The sequence below is a fragment of the Plectropomus leopardus genome, chromosome 20 (assembly GCF_008729295.1).
Source record: "Plectropomus leopardus isolate mb chromosome 20, YSFRI_Pleo_2.0, whole genome shotgun sequence".
NCBI lineage: Eukaryota > Metazoa > Chordata > Actinopteri > Perciformes > Serranidae > Plectropomus > Plectropomus leopardus.
Genome location: NC_056482.1, coordinates 985464 through 1008270, shown reverse-complemented (window position 1 = coordinate 1008270; position 22807 = coordinate 985464). Strand labels below are relative to the sequence as shown.

At 38.7% G+C, this 22807-nt stretch overlaps 2 protein-coding genes across 3 annotated transcripts; both read left to right on the top strand.

Moving 5' to 3' along the window:
• The first annotated feature begins 224 nt into the window (after window positions 1-224).
• On the top strand, window positions 225-11503 carry uap1l1 (UDP-N-acetylglucosamine pyrophosphorylase 1, like 1). The gene is made up of 9 exons (XM_042509227.1): window positions 225-944; window positions 2872-3076; window positions 4262-4437; window positions 4580-4752; window positions 6204-6397; window positions 7543-7683; window positions 7806-7991; window positions 10803-10869; window positions 11106-11503. Exons 1-9 carry the CDS (start codon window positions 665-667, stop codon window positions 11190-11192), a joined length of 1509 nt encoding a protein of 502 aa, XP_042365161.1. The 5' UTR covers window positions 225-664; the 3' UTR covers window positions 11193-11503.
• Window positions 11504-14728: 3225 nt separating this feature from the next.
• Window positions 14729-22703, top strand: zdhhc12b (zinc finger DHHC-type palmitoyltransferase 12b). 2 transcript variants are annotated; one of them, XM_042509625.1, is made up of 5 exons: window positions 14729-15218; window positions 16314-16453; window positions 18917-19009; window positions 21454-21620; window positions 21721-22703. In XM_042509625.1, the coding sequence occupies exons 1-5, from the start codon at window positions 15122-15124 to the stop codon at window positions 22034-22036; spliced, it is 813 nt and encodes a 270-aa protein (XP_042365559.1). In that variant the 5' UTR covers window positions 14729-15121; the 3' UTR covers window positions 22037-22703. The 2 variants fall into 2 exon arrangements, with proteins under 2 accessions (XP_042365559.1, XP_042365558.1); XM_042509624.1 differs by having other exon boundaries at window positions 21451-21620.
• The last annotated feature ends 104 nt before the right edge of the window (window positions 22704-22807 follow it).

Below are 22807 nucleotides of genomic sequence, written 5' to 3'. Positions count from 1 at the left end.
TAGTATATAAGGCTTTTACTAAAATAATATTCTTATAGGAGATTTTAATTTTTTTAAGTCATTTTCTGGAAAGAAAGCTGTACTTTTTGCTCAAGCATGGCTTGCAGGTACTTCATCCACCACTGGTTACCACTGGTTTATATTTACTACCAACTGTAAATGCTGGTGTGCAATTTGGAGACGGTCCCTAAGCAACTCAATATTGCAAGAAACCATAGAAGAAGAAGTAGGCTCGGGTTTGTCCTGTAAAGCGCAGAGTACGTTATTAAACTACATTTAGATAAAAGCTCCATAATAAAGTGTGGGTGCTGTCAGCTGATGAGACGCTGACTCAGCACAGCCTGTCCTCGGTCCTGCAGCCTCTCCGGTCTCGTGGCTCGCTGCTGACCGACAGGAAGTTGTCCTCGCGTCGGTTTGCAGGAGTTATTTCCAACATGTTGGTCCGCCTGTGTCAACCTGCAGCTGCATAAAGACTCCTTTCACTGCGGTGTATCCGGTTCTATCTGACTTTTTACCACAGTCAGGATCCTGTCCGGGTCCGCGAGCTGCTGTCACGAGGTGTTCAGGACGCTCACTCACTTCCTACAAACTGCCAGCGCTCGTGCAGCTGCTGTAACTGACAGAGAGAAGTCGGAGGTGTCTGTCTTTGTCCCCGAGAGTCAGAATGCTGTCTGTGGAGCAGCTGAGACAGAGTCTGGACGCCGCGGGACAGGCTCACATCCTGCACTTCTGGCAGGAGCTGTGTGAGGCTGAGAGGGACTCCTTCCTCCAGGAGCTGTCTCAGCTGGACCTGCAGGGGCTGAAGGAGCACTGTGAGGGGGCAGCCAGGGCCGCAGCCTCCCCGCCGGACAGCCTGGACCAGCACATAGAGCCTGTCCCCCCTGAGGCCATCGGCAGCGTGAGGAGAAGTGACAAAAAGTCCCTGCAAGAGTGGGAAAATGAAGGTGAATGTTTTTGCAGGGCTTTGAAACCCGAGCAAACTGTTTGATTTCTTTCTGAAACATACAGTCGACAGTAGAAGGAAGCCTGTGAGCAACTTAACCTTTAGGGACCGTTTGGCACATTTTACGTGTTTTTCATTCTTCTTTTAAAAAAAAAGGGGGAAAAAAAGGCTGTGTTCATGCATACAGCATACATTTAGGCAAGATTGTGTATTTTTGTTTAATCTTAAATTTTCCAGCTCAGCTCCTACTGTAAGTGTAAAATACACTGTGGAAACTAAATTTCAACACCCAGACTGTTAAATGCAAAAATTGCACCATTGAAACCCATTCAAACAGACATTTTTTATCCCACAGCCATCAAAGCATAAAAACACATTGTATTATTTCTGGGTGTCATTCTGTGCTTTTTGGAATTTGTCATTTTTACTATTTTCCACCTCATTTTTTTTGCAGTGCACCCTAAGGGGTCAAAGGTCACAGACATTTATTATTGTTTTTTTTTAGCTTTGTCCCTTACATAAAGAGCTTTCTCAAGATTCTCTGAAATAAATCTGAAGAATTTGCAAATCATTACATTTGGTTTTTATTTACATTTTACACAGCGTCCCAACTGGAATTAGAGTTGAACTTATTGTTTTTCAAAATTAAGATTCACATAAAGCATATGTTTAATTTATGAGATTTAAAGCAATGCAAAATTCATTCATTTCCCCCAAGGATCCTTGAAACTAGCTTGAGATGAACCCATTCATCCTGAAATCCTTCAAAGACTGTTCTGGCTGTCTCTATTTGTTATCAGCATTGTTGCATGGTCTTCAGATCAATCTAGGTTTAAATATACAGCATTGCATAATGACAACTTGTGCAACACATACAGACACAATGTTCCTATGATGGATTATCTCACTCTTTTTCTGGCATTATTTGTATTAAGCTTTTTTAACACATAAACACAAACAGCTGCAAACAACACAGACTACACACAGTGGCCTCAAGAACTAAACATTCAAGTACATCTAAAGTACATCACTAGTATGGAGGCAGCTGTGGATTAGGAGGTACAGCAGGTCGTACACCAGAGGGGAGATCATTTCTCATCCACTGTGCATGTCAAAGTATCCTTGAGCCTGTGAGCTGACAGGCTGCATATTGCTCCTCAGAGCTGATCAGAGCCAAAGAGTTTGGTGATATTTCTCTGTGCACTCAACCCTACGAGAGACAAATTTTCCTTGCAAGTAAAAATATTCCTGTTATTTCATCTGTGAGATTGAAATCATTGAAATCATAGATGATCAGGCCACAGTGACATCAGCGTTGCAGTGTAAAGGAGCAAAGAAGGAACAAACAAGGAGTTTTGAGTCTTTCAGAGTGGCCGGGAAATCTGGAAAAACGACTATGCCATGCTTTCCAAAATAATTTTTTTTAAAAAAGGACAGTATCTGCACACTCCCAAACCTTCATTAGACTGACGATGTTTGTCTCTTTAATGTGGTGGACACAAGGTAAATCTAAGGCGTCACGAGAAGAAAAAAACATTTCTGCTATAGAATCTTTTCCCCTATTTTTCTCAAATGTCTGCTTTTCCTTGTGAAATACAAGCAATTTACCTCTTCATAACTCTAAGGGGGAAATGTAATTTTTTGGAGGGGTTGAACTTGGCTCATATGATATTAGGGGTCATGAGTAAGGTCACAAGCCAAAAAGATTTGGAAACACCAGTCTAAAAAACTCACTGGTGATCTCTGTAACTGCTGAATAACTCTTCCACAGCTCTATGAAAGTATGTTAAAGGTTAAATACCATCTTGTAAATCTTTATTAAAGTATACACAAAAAATAATATGTGGTGTCTGAGCCAGCATTTGTAAAGTGTAAAGGCCTCTCACTTCCATGCTGCTGCTGCTCATGTCACAACTTTGTCTCAACAGGATTGTTGCAAATCTCAGGAGCCCGAGTTGGAGTCCTGCTGTTGGCTGGTGGTCAGGGGACCCGTCTTGGTGTTGCGTACCCCAAAGGCATGTATAACGTCGGGCTACCAAGCGGAAAAACCTTGTATCAAATCCAGGCGGAGCGCATTCACAAAATCCAGGAGCTGGCTGACAGAAAATATGGCACAAAATGCATCGTTCCATGGTAAGACTGATAAATCTGCCTCCACACACGATCATGTGTAAGCTTTTGCTGACACAAGGTCCATTTTAACCCTTTAAAGTTCTCAGCAGGAAAAAATAAATAAATAAAAATAAAATTAAAATGTGCATTTTTTTATGTCCTTTATGCTATAATACTAAGAAACAATGTTTTTATTTTTTTTTAACATACCCCATCATTTTTTAAATATAGGCCTCTATCAAATGGTTGAGATGGCTGTTCGTGGTAATGGTAAAACAGAGAGAAAAAACAAAGCAAAATTACAATTCATTTACTGTTATAATGCTTGAAAATGTTATTACACCAACACATATTCATTCATGACGATGGAATTTCTAGTATTACCAGCACTAATATTATTTCTACACATATTTACCATTGCAGGACTTTGAAAATGTCTCAGATCTGGTGAAAAAATCACCAAATATATAATGGACTAATATTAAAGATATGGTATTTACAACATGAATATTCATATTTTTTTTATTTCATAAAAAATGCCAATTTTTTTGTCTTCACATCACTACTTTTACCATAAAAGGCCACCCCAACCATTTGGTAAAACATGGTTTTAGACGGTCAAAAAAAATCAATACTTACAATTTTTTTCACCGTAGATGTAATGGACAAAACTAAATGTTTCATAAAATTTCACAAAAGCGAATGATCAGAAGTTCATGTATATCTTAGCAAATAGTCAATATTAATTATCTTAACTTTACTACCTTTACCACAGAAGGCCAAATCCATTTGGTAGAGCATTATTTTTTTTTTAAAAAAAAGACCCTTTTTCATTTTTATTCAAAAAGTATCAAGTTACATAAATCTGTTCATTGAGATCTCTGAAACTATAATATGTTCAATAAATATTTCTAGCTTTGAAAATTCCACCACACAGAGCGCTCATGTCTGATGTGATTTTTATCATTCCTAACTTCCTGTAGGAGGCGAGCTGAAAAGGCAGACTGTTTAACGACACAGCGACATCTAGTGGATTTTTTAAACATAATAAACCTAAACCGAACAGTAGAGGTGGCCCAAACAGTTCAGTTCAACACAGTTTTTATTACAATATGGTGACTCAGAATGTGCTCTACCAAACAAGTGAGCAGGACGTCAAAGGGTTAAAGAAAGATTTGTCTTGTCTGTACTTTTGCGACTCTTCAGGTACATAATGACCAGTGAATTCACTCTGGCTCCCACTGAGAAGTTCTTCAAGGAGAACAACTACTTTGGTCTGGAGCCGTCAGACATTGTTTTGTTTGAGCAGAGGATGATCCCAGCAGTGACCTTTGATGGAAAGGTCATCCTGCAGGACAAAGGGAAGATAGCGATGGCTCCAGGTCAGTGTACATCAGCTCCTTCACAAGAATCCAGAGTCAGAAATCAGTGAAATCACGCGGCTGTGTTTGGTAGTTTCTGCTGTGTTTTCAGGACAGTTTGAGGTCATGTGTCATGTTTTAAAAGCTCTCCACTCTGTGTCAGATGGGAACGGTGGTCTGTACCAGGCGCTGGTGGACAACAAGGTGCTGGAGGACATGAGGAAGAGGGGAGTGGAGTTCCTGCATGTGTACTGTGTCGACAACATCCTGGTCAAAATGGCCGACCCGGTGTTCATCGGGTTCTGTGTTAGCAAAGGGGCCGATTGCGGAGCCAAGGTAGAGTTATATCATACAGCAGATGGCGTATTACATATTTGTTTTTATTTTTTTTTTATTAAAGTCCATTAAAAGAATAGCTGAAAAAGTGTGAGTGCAGCCACAGCGCACCACTGGTGAGCTCACGCTGCCATGGCAACCAAAGTTCAACCTGTGTGATCTTTGCGTGCAGAGCTGCACTGTGTGTGCTGAACACAGCAGCAGGTCCAGCTCAGACCAAGCTTGGTCAAACAAACCCTGGACAAACCCAATACGTCAGTGTGCTGGAAAAGGACTGCGATTGATTGTTGCACCTCAGATCCAGGAGGAACAATTCACATCTCTTCTAATGAGAAAACGTATAAACTAGAATTACTGCCCAGCAGTTATTTGACTGTAATTACACTTACAGTCTACATCAGGGATTTCAAATCGTGCGCACAATCAATTACTGGTCAAATTAATGACTGATTAATCGTTATTTGAAAAAAAAAAACAAAGCTCACAGCGACATGTTGCATATACTGTGAAAGAATTGCACAGAATTAATTAATTGATTAAATTTCACATTTGATTATTCTTACCAACTGATTAATCAATTGTCAATCGTTATCATCCCTAGTCTGCATTATGATGCCACAGTGAAGTTGACCTTTCACCTTTTCGATATAAAAGCTTATCACTTCACCATCATATCCTGTTGGACATCTGTGACAAATTTTGTCATAATTTCTGTATGAATTCATGAGTTATGGCCAAAACATGTTTTATGAGGTCACAGTGACCTTGACCTTTGACCATCAAATTCTTCTCAGTTCTGTGCTGAGTCCAAGTTGATGTGTGTGCCAGAGTTAAAGAAGTTCCCTCGAGGTGTTCTTGAGATACTGCGTTCACAAGAATGCGACAGACAAGGTTATAGTAACCGTGAATTTTGACTTTTGACTACCAAAATCTAACTAGTTCACTACTGAGTCCACTATTGAGTCCAAGATTTAAAAATCCCTCCTATAGGTAAAGTAGAAAGCTCAGACATCCAGGGGGCGCTGCTGCGTCAGGTTGAAAAAAGCAAGTTGTGGTGGTTTGGACCTAATCAGGATGCCTCCTGGGCATCTTCTTGTGGAGGTTATCCGGGTACATCCAACTTGTAGAAGACCTTGGGGATAGACCCAGAACTTTCTAGTGAGAATATATATATCTAACCTGGCTTCAGAGCACCTTGGGATCGTCCAGATTGAGCTGGAAGACATTGCCAATGGAAGGGGACGTCTGCCCTACCTCACTAAGTCTGCTGCCACTGTGCCCTGGCCCCAGATTAGCAACAGAGAATGGATGGATGGCACTCAAAAGCCATCTTTTTAAGTATTTAATCCTTTTTGTAACAATAAAGGGTAGAATGAAATTAAAAAAATACATACCTGGGATGAAAGCAGTCAAAATGGTCCTGTTTCATATCTATCTCTGTCCTGTGTCAGGTGGTGCAGAAGGCCTACCCTGCTGAGCCAGTGGGCGTGGTTTGCAGGGTGCGAGGTGTCTCTCAGGTGGTGGAGTACAGCGAGATCCAGCCAGAGACTGCCGAGCTCCGAGGACCTGAAGGGGAGTTGGTGTACAGTGCTGGAAACATCTGCAATCACTTCTTTACCAGGGCTTTTCTGCAGGATGTAGCACAGTAAGAGGCTTTACTGTCACATGTGTAGGATTCCTCTGACAGCTCAGTTATGGGAAACACAGCAAGTGAAATCAGTGTGAAAAAATCTACAGACTAGAGGGTGAACGGCAGTTTATGGAAGAACATAGAAGACATACTGACTAACGCAGTTCAGCAGGAAACGCCATATCAGGATATTAGGCTCATGTTTTCTCATTTCTCATTTGCTGTAACACAACATTTTGTGCATATGCACTTGTCACCTTTCAAAGTTGAAACTGTTAACAATCAATTGCCCTTTTACAAATACAAGAACTTTCATTGATAGCCCAGTTTCTGACTTCCCGATGGATGTCACATATTCACTCCCTCTTAGCAGTTAAAAGCTCCACTATGTCCACCAGCGAGTCTCTAAAGCTTCTTTTCCACTATACAACAACCCGCTAACATCTGGCTTTTTAATGGAATGGGAGAGGTTATAATTGGCATTCACACCTGAAAATGACTCTGCAGAAGTCGCAGGTTTTTATTACCTCTGATTCCGATCGGCATTAATCGAAAAACAACACATGGGTGAAGATGCTAATTTTAGCCCCTTAACCAGCAAGATGGAATTACGCATCAACATAAGTCACCATCAGTCTCCATACAAAGCAGTGCTCAAACATCGATTCAAATGATACCGCACAAGTTTGACAAAGAGACTAAAAAAGGATTAGATTAAAAAGAAAGACAGAAGAAACCACCTTAAAGTTTTCACAGGCTTTCATGCTGCTTTCTACTGCTTTCCTGTTCTCTGGCCTGTTTGTGAGGAACAGACTCACACAGATGCTTACACAAAAGAGTCTAAAGCTTATTTTTAGCAGTTTTATCCGTGTTAAAATCCTGCATACACACACTCAATTTGGTGGAAAGGGGGTATAACTGTGTCTAAGAAGGTTAATTTCATTTTATTTAATTTCATGTTTATTTAAAATGGACACAGCATATTAGTACATTAACATTACATTACATTAGTACGTTAACATTAGTATTAGTGTTAGTAACTTTAGTATAAAATACAAATGTAGAGATGTAAATTGGCAGGACTGCTAATAAACCCTATATAATCTTTATTTGCATATTATTATGAAAAAAATATTTCCTATTATTTTTTCATGTGGTAGGACTTTTAAAGACCAACTGAAACAACATGTTGCTCTCAAGAAAGTGCCCCATGTGGACATGTGTGGGAATCCAGTCAAACCAACGAAACCCAATGGCATAAAGATGGAGAAATTTGTTTTTGATGTCTTTCCGTTCTCAAGGTATTGTTGATTGTTATATTGCGTCTTCCTTCACTATTGACATCTGTTGTTTTACTCGATTTAAAATGACACAACTCATGTCTCCACAGCTAATTAAGACATGTTCTGTGTGTCTTTGGAAGAAAATTTGTTGTCTTTGAGGTTGTAAGGGAGGATGAGTTTTCACCACTGAAAAACGCAGATGGAGCAGCCACAGACAGCCCGACCACGGCGAGGAACTCTTTGCTGGCTCAACACTGCCGCTGGGTGTCGGCTGCAGGAGCAACGCTGGTGGACGAACATGGGAATACCCTCCCACCTACAGCCAGGTCAGAGAAAAATACTGTAATTACACTCTGCAGCAACAGATACTTTCAGAACTCTGTCACATTTAATGGCAGACATTTGAACTTGTCTTAGCAGGAAAGTACAGGTGGAATCACTAACATTAATAGTGGCTATATATTTATTATGATAAATAATCTGCGAGGATTACAGTACCCTTTATCCTTAGACCTTTATAGAAATGTTCATCTGATTTGTTCCCAAATGCTACAAAATAATTTCTCATCAAATTATTATATAAAAAAGTCATTTTTGAGTCATTGTAAGTCAACAGGTAAAGAAGAAAATGGTTGCCAATTTCATGCTAAATATAAAGCTGGAGCCAGCTGGCGATTAGATTAATGCAGACACTAGAAACTAGCTAGCCTGACTCTGGTCATAGTTTCTTTGTAAGAGTAATAAACCCCAACACCACTTTTTTCAGTTGAAAAGTAACACATGTGGGAATTTATTAGTGTCTATTGATTCAGGTCCAACTCTTGCAATTTGAGTGCAAAGTAATAAAGTTGTACTTATTTTGTATAAATATGCATAGTGACTGGGGGGCAGGGAGGTGCTGTGGACCTAGAGGCTGCACGATTTGGTCTTAGGCCCCCTCTCTGCCCTGCCCATTTTTTAAAATACTTTATTCATATTCCTGGGAGGAGGCACTCAAGCCAAAAGTGGGTGATTTAGTTATCCTACCATTACCTCCAAACTTTGCTAATTTAAGGTATATTCTGCAGGGTTTTCCTAAAAAACATTCTATAGACTTGAAGTAATCCCTCTCAGTTTTCACTTCTGACCCACACTAATACCCCTCTTCCACCAACATGGAACTTGTTTCGTTCCTGCACTAAATTTGAACCATTCAGAATTTCGGCCCAAAACCCCGCCCCAAAAAAACAAACTGAATCAGAACCAGAAAGATTGGTTCTCAGCTGGAAACGAAAAATAGCAATTTATCTCTTGCCCTCAAGTGAGAACCATGTCAAGTGAGAAATCCACAGAAAAAATGGCAGTGCTCTCATTAATAGATGGTCTATGCTTGTTTTTGGGGTAAAAAAAGAATCTATTAACAGATTAAAAGTTTGCAGGTAAACAGCATAATTGCAATTTTGCTTCTACAGTTTGTTTCGATTGTGCATCGTACAGCTCCTGCAGTTGATGACACATCCTTGATTGAATGGTTCCATTCAAAACTTTTGGAAACATGGACTAGTTCTGCAGATAGCACCAAGGTTCCAATAATCCTGAACTGAGGGACTCTGCCCTCTGCCCTTTTTGATGTTCTTCTTATGTTGGTGTGTTGGGAATGATCTTGGGCACAGTGCTCAGGTGAAGTCAGGACTTTATAAAAAGGTTGTGACCAGGCACCAGACCATACACTGCTAACATTCAAGAGGAAGCTTCCAAAATAACTAGGTGAAAAACAGAGTGCGGAAATTTTGTTCCAAAATTAGAGAGAATCTGGGGTTGGCTTTCACGATTGCTGGTGATGCTGCTTACAAACAGATTCTATACAGGCTACTTGTGTTTGTTTACTCTGCACACAAACAGAAATGTAAAAATGACGAGCTGTGGTTTCACGGGGAGTTTTGTGCTAAAAGTGTTTCATGGCAGGGCACAGTGACCTCCTTGAGTTGGCAGTGATGTTAAGACTCCTGGAACTCACTGTGCTGAGTCAAGATTGTTCCTGTTCATGTCAGCCTTAAAGAGATCCCAAACTGACAACAATGCAAACACTGTAAGAAGTGATTCCAAAATGTTCATTCTGTGAAAAAACATTGTGAAAGTAAGCCCCAGCTAATAACAAAATCTGTTTTGTTGGACAAGTATGTGAACACATAACAAGGAATGTGTCTCTTTTATGACAAAAGACAACAGATCAGGTCAGATCAGATGAAGTCATACTAAAATATGTCCGCAAAAAAGTGGTAGTATACTGTGTCATAATAATGCAAAAAGTCATAGTATATATTTCATAAAAATCTGAAAAAAAAGTTGCAGTGTAGTATGTCAACAAATAAAATTAATTGTCATAGTATAGTATTGTAAAAATGCAACAAAAAAGTCATAGTATAGTATAAAAATGCAAAAAATGCTTATTTTATTATGTCATAAAGATTAGGGGGAAAAAGGCATAGTGAAGTATGTCTTAACAAATTAAGGTCATAGTATAGTATCTCAAAAATGCAAGTCATTGTATTATTTATCCTAGGTCATTAAATGCAAAAAACCATAATATTATAGTATAAAAAATCCAAAAAAGCCACATTAAGAATGTCAGCTAAGATAAGATAAAAGTTTATTGTCGTTTTTCACAGAAATTTGTTTCGTATCCACAAGCTCTAAACAATCAACAGAACTGCATAAAAACAAAACACATTAAAAAACACGTGTTAGGTCACCTTCCAACAATCATCAAAAAGACTCGACAAAAAGCAACCAAATGTGACAAGCACATCCAAATAATACATTCTACATTCAGAGAAACCCAGTCACAGTCTGTGACATGAAGGTAATAGTAAATGTAAAGGATAGACAGGACTATTATGTACACAAGTATGTGGGAAAATATGTGTATAAATATATATATAGCCTACAAAGCAGCAAATGTCACATCAAGTGGGTTTCTTACAAATTCACAGTCTTTTCAGTATGAAATTCCCTCTGTGGAGAGGAGAGATTACCACGGGGTCCGATAACTCTTGAATGTGCACATGGATTTATGAGTGTTGCATTTAGATAGATTGGAAATAATCTGAACCTAACCTTAAAATCTGAAAACTGTTTGGGTTTTTTTTTCCTCACAGTGTATCAGCAGGGGGCGCTCCTCCAGCACAGTGTGAGATCTCACCATTGGTCTCCTACTTTGGAGAGGTAAGGTCATGAAAATGCTCACAGATCCATTTAAAATGTTAATAGAGAAAAGATTCACTTTATACACTTAGGCCAAATCTAGTTGTTGGGTTGCAGTTACATGTTGTCCCTTGAGTAACTTTTTTTAAAAAAATTTTAGCTTGCGTATGCACACAGCTTTTGAAATGAGAATGATCCCTTCCTGATGGACTAAACACAGTGGTGTAAATGAACATCCCTCTCTCTTCCTCTGTCAGGGCCTGGAGCAGCTGCTGAAGGGGAGGATGCTGCCAACTCCCTTCATTCTGGACGGAAAAAGGGCCAAAGAGCTTCAGGCTCAGTAACGTTACTCTGAGTGATGGAGAGATGTGAGACGGCAGCAGATGGTCCACCACAGAGGAGTACAGAATGGAGAGGGCCGCCCTCAATGGATGTGTTTGGGCAGTTTCAGCCCAAGAATGCATATTTTTTAAATGAATTTTTGAATTTTACATGAAAATAATCATCAAACTGTCAATCCTGTAAAATGTCTCTTTGTTCAGGAAGAGCTGCAACTTTAAAATGGATAAGGAAGGGATTACTAATGAGTTTTTGAAATTAGTTTGAGCTTTGTTTTGTTTTATATGTAATCAAAAATATAATCCTAATACCTCAACCAGTGTCCTATTCCATTCTTTCTGATTTATTTTTTATTCATTTTTTTGTAAAACCACTCTACCCAAGTTTGTTATTAACTTCTTCAAAACGCAAGGAAAACATGTCTTCATATGTCATCAAATAGTATAGTCATACTATGTTGTTTCATAAAAATCAGAAAAAAATCAGAAAAACATAACAGTATAGTGTTTTCAAAATGAAAAAAAAAATCATAGTATGCCATGTCTTGAAAATAAAAAAGGAAGTAGTATAGTATGTCATTAAAACTGCAAAAAGTCCTAGTATAATGTGTCATAAAAATCAGAAAAAGTTACTTTGCTGTGACTCTTAAATGACAAAAGGGTCTTAGAAATGAAAAAAACAAAAGCTATGGTGTATTATGTCGGCCACAATAGCTTAAGAAAGTAATATCGTATAATAATGTCGTCCATAACATCATAAAAAAAAGTCAGAATATAGTAAGTCGCTCAAAATAGCATAAGACACTTGTACTATAGCATGTCATCCAAAACAACATGACATAATCATAGTATAGTACGTCATCCAAAGTGTAATAAAAAAACAGCATGCTTTATTATGTCATCAAAAATAGCACAAAAAGACATGATAAAAATATGTTGTCCAAAAAAACATGACGTAGTCGTAGTAAATTATGTTATCAAAAATAGCATCAAAGAGGCATACTATACTATGTTGTCAAAAATACCATAAAATGGTCATATTATAGTATGTCATCCAAAATGACATAAAAAAGTCATATTGTAGTATGTTGTCCAAAATAGCACAAAAAAGATATAGTACAGTATGTTTTCCAAAATACCATGAAAGATGCAAACTATATTAGTTCATAAAAAAGATACCACAAAAAAGTCATGTCATAGTATGTCATCCAAAATAACATAAAACTGACATACTATAGTATATCCTCCAAAATAGCATAAAAAACTTATACGATACTATGTTGTCTAAAATGTCATAAAAATGTCATGGTAAAGTATGTTATCCAAAATTGCATTAAAAAAATCATACAATCATATGTCATCCAAATTACCATTAAAATGTCATTCAATATTATGTCATCCAAAATAACAAGAAAATGTCATACTATCATATGTCATCCGAAAATATCATAAAAATGTTATGGTTTTATGCTGAGGAGCTCTAGCAAAAAGGATGGAATTATCTGGCAGAGCCGTGGAGTGAAGACCACGCTTAAATGGTGGAGTAGATATAGATGATTGAGGCCAGGTATGCCTCCCTGCCAACTGAAGAGAGTGTGCCAGCCAGGCCTCCTGCCACACACACACTGCAGGAAGATGTACAGGACAGGAAAGGGAATGGAAAGAGAAAACACAAGAAAAGACAAAAGCCCAAACAGAAAAAACCCAAACCATAACTTAAATTACCATCAAATAGTAACAGTGTTGTATGTCTTCAAAAATGGCATAAAACAGTCAAACTATACTATGTTGTCCGATATAGCATTAAAATGTCAAAAGATAGTATGTTGTCCAAACTAGCATAAAAATGTAATACAATAGTGCATCGTCCGAAATACCATAAAATGTCATACTATAGTATGATGCCCCAAATAACTTGAAAATGTCATACTATAGTATTTCCTCCCAAATTAAATAAAAAGGTCGTACTACAGTATGTCGTCCCGTATAACAAGAAAAAGCCATACTATTGGAATGTCATCCTAAAAAGCATAAAAAAGTTATACTATACTTCAAAATAACATAAAAATTTCATACTATAGTATGTCATCCAAAACAACATAAAAATGTCAAAAGATAGTATGTTGTCCAAAAAAGCATGAAATATGTCGTACTATAATATGACAACCAAAATGCTTAAAAAAGTCATACTAATATATGTCGTTTAAATAACATCAATAAAGTCATACTACAGCGTGTTTTCCAAAATGGCATTAGATCTGTCATAATATAGTATGTCATCCCAAAAGGCATAAAAAAGTTATACTATACCATGCCATCCAAAATGTTGTAAAAAAGTCATATTATAGTATGTTGTCCAACATGGCATAAAAAGTCTTATTGTAGCATGTCTTCATAATTAGCAACACAAATCAAACTATAGTATGTCCTCCAAAATAACACTAAAATGTCATGGTATAGTATATCTTCCAAAAGTCTTAGGACTATATGAAATAGAAATGGAAAGAAAATCAGAGTATCATATGTCATAAAAATAAAAAATAAAAAGTAAAATATGTCACAAAATTGCAAAATAAATAAATAAATAAATATGGAAAAAAAACATACTATAGTATGTCTTTTTTTTTTTTAAATGTGATAGTATAGTATGTCATGAAAAAAAGCAAAAAAAAATCATAGTGGTATATGTCATCAAAATCAGAGAAAAAGGTCATAGCATATTTTGTCATAAAAATCAGAAAAAAGTCAGAAATCAGAAAAGAACCAGAATGTCTTAACAAGAAAAAGGTCACTGTGTAGTATGTCATAAATATCAGATAAAACTTATCATATGTCTTCATAATGCAATAAATAAGTCATAGTATAGTATTTCATAAAAATGCAAAAGAAAAGGAAGTATAGCATGTCATTAAAATGTAAAAAGTAATAGTATTATACGTCATAAAAATCAGAAAAGTTTCACTGCAGTATGTCTTAACAAATGAAAAGCGAGTCATCGTACAGTATCTTGAAAATGCAAAAAGCTCATTGTATGGTATGACATAAAAATGCAAAAAAAAAAAACAAAAAAGAGTACAGTGTCTTAAAAATACAAAAAGACATAGTAAGGTATATCATTAAAAAGAAAAACTCATAGCACGTTATGTAAAAAAAAATCAAATAAATAAATAAATAATCATTTTGTAGTATGTCAAAAAAAAACCTCATCGTATACTGTCATAAAAATACCAAAACAAAGTTAAACGTCGGTGTGTGTGTGTGTGTGTGTGTGTGTGTGTGTTTAATCCGCAGCTGCCATTCTCTTACCAGTTAGCCTATTTACGTGAAAATAAACCGTTTATTTACATGCCAGAGGTCAAACGAGACATTAGCATTTGTTTGATACAGTCATAGATTAATAATATACAATATAATGCAGTGGGTTAGTACGTCATCCTTGGCTGCACATTCTGGGGGCCGTCCTCGCGCTGAATGTCCCTCCCGGCCACTCTATCCTGGACTGTCCTGTCTCGTGACCGACGTCAGCCAATCACAGCGGAGGCTGCACAGGGACGACAACAAAAAACAAATTCGCTAGAGCGATGTTTAAATTCAAATATTATGTTTATCGACCTACATTTAATTTAGTATTTGGTTCAGGCACGCGAAACAAATACCGCGAACGAGCAGTGTAGCGCCGACGGTCCCGTTAAAGCCGTTAATACCCTGGCGACATTAACGTTAGCTAGTGCTAGCTCTCTGAAAGGACGCTTTTTTACGCTTTTTGATGTTTGAGGAATATTAACGTTGGTTGTGTTTTGTCCTCGCGCGCTGGATATCATTTAGCAAACGTTTGTCCACACTGCCTGTCCTGTCCTGTCCTGTCCTGTCTCTGACCGTCCCGCCGTCTGCTCAGCCCCTGAAGATAACGATGGACGCTTTAACATGCTAGGACCATGTTTAAAAATGTTTTTGGCTCAGGGTTTCTGGTGAGAACAGCTCATGTGATTCTAACATGGGTCATAACCTTAATACTCTTCCTACATGATACAGGTGAGCCCATCACACCTCTGCACGAGGTCACGCCATAACACCACACTGTGTGCAGCTTGAGGCTTTAAGTCATATTTGTTATGCGGAATGAATGACAAACTATAGCGGTATGATGTGTTACCGTACATACTGATGTTATCTGAGGAAGAGGGCTACTGTCTACATCAGCATTTATAATATTAGCATCTACCCCAAAGCCACGAGGATACTCTAAAATCCTCCTGTCAATCCTAAACATTGACATTTATTTATTACTGCTTTTACTACAACTGATGAAATTGACAACATTTTACTGGAATCACACTGGAATCATACTTTGTTTTTTTGTAACAAATACATTTACTTTATGATTTCATGTAACAAATAAATTTGTGACATAAACCTGCCTGTGTAGGTTTTAATTTTTACAAACTATGGCCTTTTTTTTTAACTAGTTTAGACATACTATACTATGACTTTTTCCTGATTTTTATGATAAATGATAAAGTGGATTTTTTTTAACTTCTTTTTTGGGTGGGATTGGGGGGGCATTATAGGATATACTATTCTGTGATTTTTTCTGGGTTTTATAGCTTAATTTACTATGACTTTGTTTGCATTTTTATGACATACTTTACTATGACATTTTGACATTTGACTTTTTTCCCATTGTTGACATACTATACCATAACCTTTTTTCATTTGCCAAGACATGCTATACTGTGACTTGTTTTCCTGATTTTTATGACATACCGTATTGTGTTTTTTGTTTGCTTTTTTGTGCTTTTTTGGGCATAGTATTATTTCTATTTCCTGACATTTATTACATAATTTTTCTACGACTTTGTTTGCATTTTCATGACATACATTGCTATGACTTTTCCCCCTGTTTTTATGACACACTATACTATGACTTTTTTGTTGTTGCATTGTTTTAGGACATACTACAGTATTATTTTTATGACCTTATGTACTATGATTTTTTTTTTTCATTTTTAATGACATTTGTGCAGTTTCCATTTAAGAGCCAGCCTGTCAGCCTGGCAGGACTCTTGGCAGGACTTTACAGTGTTTTATTGAGTTAAATTATGCTTTCCCGTCTGTTTTGGTTTTCAGAGCTGAGGAAGCAGGAGGAGACAGGCCAGCTGGTCCAGCCTGTCCTCTTTGTCCTGCTGGTGTTGGTGTCAGTGTTGCTCTATTTCGCTGTCTCTCTGATGGACCCAGGCTTCATCTTGTCTGATGACAGTGATTTACAGGTGATTAAAATATATTTTTGTCAAAATGATTGGTATCATTAGTAAAAGCAGCAGCTATAATGGTTTGACTGGGAGCCTGTTGTGTTTAAAGGCAGTTAAGGAGATAATGCTGGTTAAAAAAGGCTGATAATGTCTGACACGTGTTTAGGGTTGCTGTGTAAAATAGTGTTGTCTTTCATTCACATTTGTTCACATTTATCCTTGAAAGGATTGGCCCTGACCTGAGAAACATGTATTGATTTTAGCTGACAGTATCTCTTACTGCTCCCTCGTGCCATTGCAGATGTATTATGTTACAGTGCAGGTGTTACATGCATTTGATGCGTATTACAGTCACTATATCTTTATGGCAGGAAGGGGATGCATGGGATATTAGAAGTAGTTTTACACTTTCAGAGGTTTGTGTTGGTTAATGCATTGCATAGTACCTGGGAGAAAGGAATGTGCAGTAATGTTTGGCTACTTAACCCTTAAAAACCTGAATAAGAAGAGGGAAATGAGCAAGGAAACAAGATATGGCCCAAAAATTAACAAGAATTTAGTAAAAGGTTACAAGAAAATGACCTAAAGATGTGTGTGTTTGTTTTTTGTGAATATGTGTGTATATATATATATATACAGTGCCTTGCGAAAGTATTCGGCCCCCTTGAACCTTTCAACCTTTCACCACATTTCAGGCTTCAAACATAAAGAAATAAAATTTTAATTTTTTGTCAAGAATCAACAACAAGTGGGACACAATCGTGAAGTGGAACGAAATTTATTGGATAATTTAAACTTTTTTAACAAATAAAAAACTGAAAAGTGGGGCGTGCAATATTATTCGGCCCCTTTACTTTCAATGCAGCAAACTCACTCCAGAAGTTCAGTGAGGATCTCTGAATGATCCAATGTTGTCCTAAATGACTGATGATGATAAATAGAATCCACCTGTGTGTAATCAAGTCTCCGTATAAATGCACCTGCTCTGTGATAGTCTCAGGGTTCTGTTTAAAGCGCAGAGAGCATCATGAAGACCAAGGAACACACCAGGCAGGTCCGAGATACTGTTGTGGAGGAGTTTAAAGCCGGATTTGGATACAAAAAGATTTCCCAAGCTTTAAACATCTCAAGGAGCACTGTGCAAGCAATCATATTGAAATGGAAGGAGTATCAGACCACTGCAAATCTACCAAGACCCGGCCGTCCCTCCAAACTTTCATCTCAAACAAGGAGAAAACTGATCAGAGATGCAGCCAAGAGGCCCATGATCACTCTGGATGAACTGCAGAGATCTACAGCTGAGGTAGGAGAGTCTGTCCATAGGACAACAATCAGTCGTACACTGCACAAATCTGGCCTTTATGGAAGAGTGGCAAGAAGAAAGCCATTTCTCAAAGATATCCATAAAAAGTCTCGTTTAAAGTTTGCCACAAGCCACCTGGGAGACACACCAAACATGTGGAAGAAGGTGCTCTGGTCAGATGAAACCAAAATCGAACTTTTTGGCCACAATGCAAAACGATATGTTTGGCGTAAAAGCAATACAGCTCATCACCCTGAACACACCATCCCCACTGTCAAACATGGTGGTGGCAGCATCATGGTTTGGGCCTGCTTTTCTTCAGCAGGGACAGGGAAGATGGTTAAAATTGACGGGAAGATGGATGGAGCCAAATACAGGACCATTCTGGAAGAAAACCTGTTGGAGTCTGCACAAGACCTGAGACTGGGACGGAGATTTATCTTCCAACAGGACAATGATCCAAAACATAAAGCCAAATCTACAATGGAATGGTTCACAAATAAACGTATCCAGGTGTTAGAATGGCCAAGTCAAAGTCCAGACCTGAATCCAATCGAGAATCTGTGGAAAGAGCTGAAGACTGCTGTTCACAAACGCTCTCCATCCAACCTCACTGAGCTCGAGCTGTTTTGCAAGGAAGAATGGGCAAGAATTTCAGTCTCTCGATGTGCAAAACTGATAGAAACATACCCCAAGCGACTTGCAGCTGTAATTGGAGCAAAAGGTGGCGCTACAAAGTATTAACGCAAGGGGGCCAAATAATATTGCACGCCCCACTTTTCAGTTTTTTATTTGTTAAAAAAGTTTAAATTACTCAATAAATTTCATTCCACTTCACGATTGTGTCCCACTTGTTGTTGTTTCTTGACAAAAAAATTAAATTTGATATCTTTATGTTTGAAGCCTGAAATGTGGCGAAAGGTTGCAAGGTTCAAGGGGGCCGAATACTTTCGCAAGGCACTGTATATCTGTGTTTGTGTATATGTCGTCTGTAACATCATTTAATGATATAATTTTAATAATTATAAACATAATTCTCTGAACATTTTCTCTAGGTTTTAAATGGGGTATTAAATGGGGATGCAAATAACCATCACAAAACAACAGGTCATGATGAATGCTTAAAAAGAAAATAGGCAGTGGCTTCCCTGACCAGTTTGTCGTTTGTGTTGTTCCAGTTCACGCTGGGAGTGACTGAGGAGCAGCAGGACATGATCCCACCCACCACCAAATCCCTGCGCCAGCGCCGCTGTGGCCACTGTCTGCTGCAGGTACGCTGCACACCGTGTCATCGCTCCGTTGCGGGCTCATGTGGCATGTGGTGGTTATTTCAGGATGAGAACACTTTCATATGGATTAACACGATCAGAAAAAATATGGCAAGGTGCTGAAGCGAAAGTGTGAAAGAGTGTCAACGGATGCTGTTATTTTAGTTGCCACATGTACTGCCATGGCTTATTTTGATTAGCAGTTTCTCACGCACAAAAAAATTGTTTTCGGTCCATTTCTATGTTTTTTTTCATACCTATATATTGTTGTATGAGTGCGAAAGTTCAGTCTTGGCTTAGGCAAGAGTAGTTTAATAAGAAAGCTCTTGCTCAGTTGTCAGGTATGAAACTTTGGTCATTTGTTGCAACATAAACGATGAATGAGACAGATTTGGTGGAAGTCTGTCAGATGGAGTCGAGGACCTTATGTTAAGATTGGATTTGTTGTAAAAACAGTTTTTCTGAGCCTGTGGGATGGATGGATTGTCTGTGGACGTGGAGTCAGTCGTTTGTCATCTCTCCGTGGTGACGGTGTAGCTCTCAGGCTGAAAGGTGACACTTGAAGTTCTACAGTACCTCTAGGATCCCTCAGTGGTATAGAATAACAGATGGGTTGCTAAGCAGCACAGTTCTATGTTACACACCTGTACTATCTGCGGTGAACACAAAACATCTTATGATACAGGCACAGGCAGGTCACTGTGTACAGCTGTGTACAGGAAATGGATTGTATGTCTGTATTTGGTCTTTAGCCTTCCGTCTGTAACATCCAAACTGATAAAAAGCGCAATCCATAATCCAAATATTAACCTAGTTCAACCCTACTATGGAAAATAAATACTTCAAAAAAATGAAAAAGATAAAATAAATAAGATTAAAATGACATAAAATAAATAAACACAAGGTTGGAACCTGGTATCAGTCAAATCAATTGACAGGTCTTTAGCACAGACTAACACAAGACAACAACCATCTCAAAGATGAGCGGGTGTCCCATGTGCAGAGGCTGTGTCCTCCAACCTGTGGCCCTTTGCTGCATGTCATCCCCTCTCTCTCCTCCTTTCATGCTTACACTGTCCTATCCAAATAAAGTAAAAAGTCCAAACAATAATAAATCAAAAATATATCAGCAATAATAATAATTTATGCACAGGTTATTCTTTCAACCTAAACCTATCATCAGGAATCGATGGACATTCATGATTCAGAGAGGGAAAGTTGTTTCTATTGTCATACTTAAAAACAAAATAAATAAATCACCAGATGTTACAGCAGCCAAAAAAAATTACCATTTAAGTTCATTTTTATGTTTTTTTTCTCATCATGCGGAGATAAACTATTATATACATCTATTGGGATCCATGTCGCAGAGTGTAGCTGCACTAAACTTAAAAGATTACAGAAACCTCACAGTCTGCAGGAGGCTTTAAGCAAAGAAATATGAAGACATTTTGATCCACATTTAAAAATACGAAAGTTAGCCTTTAAATAGCTGTTGTACTAAGACAGGGAGCACTGGGAAGGAAAGCAGTGTCACACAGTCCCACACACTTTGGGACATGGTGTGTGCTGTGGCTCACTGAATCTCATTGCAACTTATTTTTTCCAGGCTGAGGAGCAACAGCAGCTATTTTTTCTGCACCAATGGCTCCACACAGAAGCCTGAGCGGGTCGAGTGTGGAGGCTCAAATCAAGCCTGCCTGTTTAACTGTTAAAACAGGATACAGAGGTTCTGGAGAGAAGTTAAGGAGGAGATGGTAGCTTTGATTGGGTATGACTTTGATCTATCGCCTCTTCAGTGTATTTTAGCCACTAAAGTGGACAGTGCAAGGAACATTCACAATAGCAAGTTGACACATGTAGCAAGAAAGACTATTCTCAAGTTCTGGATCTCCAAGGAAACACCAGCACTGACTGATTGGTACAAGGAACTTTGAAGATACTTCCCTTGGAAAGGCAAACCTCTACCCTTCGGGGCAATTTTGAGGGTTTCGTTAAAATATGGGAGCCTGTTTTGAACATGGTGGACTCCTTTGGATTGGACTTGGCCTAATAAGAAAACATGAGAACTGACCACGGCATATTCTAACAATATGAATGTAACCATACCAATGTGGTGGTATTTGTGTTTCCTTTTTTTTCTTCGTTGTTTGTTTTGTTTTGTTTTGTTTGTCTTCTGTGTGTTGTGTGTGTGAGATATAACTCCTGCTGTCTTTTGTTCGTGTTTCCTTAAGGTAATCTAAAATGATGACAAAAATGGTTCTGTACACACATGGGGATGTAAACGTGCAATTGCGAGCAGAACCTCAATAAATAAAATTATTTAAAAAAACTGTTAAAACAACAGTGTTGAACTTCATGCTTCCAGTTTAAACTGCACGAATGTTTGTTTTTTTAATACACTTTTTAAATTCATGTCTAAACACAACAACCTTTGTTTAAAGCAGCAGCCAATGAGATCGAAGCACTGCCAGACCTGTCAGCACTGTGTGCGGCGTTACGACCATCACTGCCCCTGGATTGAGAACTGTGTCGGTGAGAGGAACCACCGCTGGTTTGTGCTGTACCTCGCTGTCCAGCTGCTGGTGCTGCTGTGGGGGCTGCACATCGCCTGGTGAGTACAACACTGTCACGTCCAATCACGTCTGCCGGCAGATCGATGCTGCAGCCGCAGAGCCTTAACAGACTGCTTCTGTCCTGCTTTGTTTCATCAGGTCGGGTTTCAGCTACGCGCCCACCTGGCAGCTGTGGCTGCGCACTAACGGCATGCTGCTGGCCGTGGCTGTGCTGGTGGCTCTGCTGTCGCTGATCGTGCTGCTGCTGCTCGGCTCTCACCTCTACCTGGTTTCTCTCAACACCACCACCTGGGAGTTCATGTCTCGCCACCGCATCTCCTACCTGAAACACTGCGGCGCCGATGAGAACCCCTTCGACCGCGGAACCTTCCACAACCTTTGGGGTTTTTTCTGCATGTGGGACACGGTGGTGTGGGAGCAGGTCTACTTCAGGGAGGGCAGCGACCAAGTCTAGGACATAAAGACACCGAAAGGGGCTTCACTCATGAACAGGCTCTCTGGATTTGGGATCAGAAACTTGAGCATGAAGTTGGGAGTTAAACTTCATTCCTTGTGTGCAGTTTACCTTTATATATACAAATATACACTTGTGTTGTTGTCCCATCACTCGGCAACATTTACCCTCTTTAACATCTGCAGTGTTGTTATTGTTGCCCATATTTCCTGTTTTTTTCCTCCTCTCCCTAAGTGACTGTCAGCAGACGAGGAAGATGTTCGGTATATCCACAGAATGATGAACCTGGTAATCATGTCTGTGTGGACAACAGCTAACCAGCACTACAGTCCTTACTCTAATAACCATTTACAACCATTCAAGTATACAGTACCATTCCCCTAAAAAACACGCTTTACGGTCCAATTTTAAAGGAATAGTTCACCCAGAAACAATAGAAAGTCAAGGGAGGTCATCACTATACACCTTTTATATAAAAACATTTTCTATTGATTGGCATTAGGGAGAGCAGAGCGCCTGAAAAATGAAAGCATATCAGTGCAAAGAGACAGAGGCAAAAAGAAAGACGGGTTATGAAATGTCCGAAAAACCTTTGTGGCTGGACTACAGGGGTAAAGCTGCACAGCCTCCACCGGCCACATGTGGACCTACATTCCTGACCAGAGCAGGAGAGTTTTGTTAAACTCTCCTGCTCTGGTCAACAAGAAACCGTTGAGTGGGTACAGCTCCAGAGAAAGCAGCTGAGTGGGTACAGCTCCAGAGAAAGCAGCT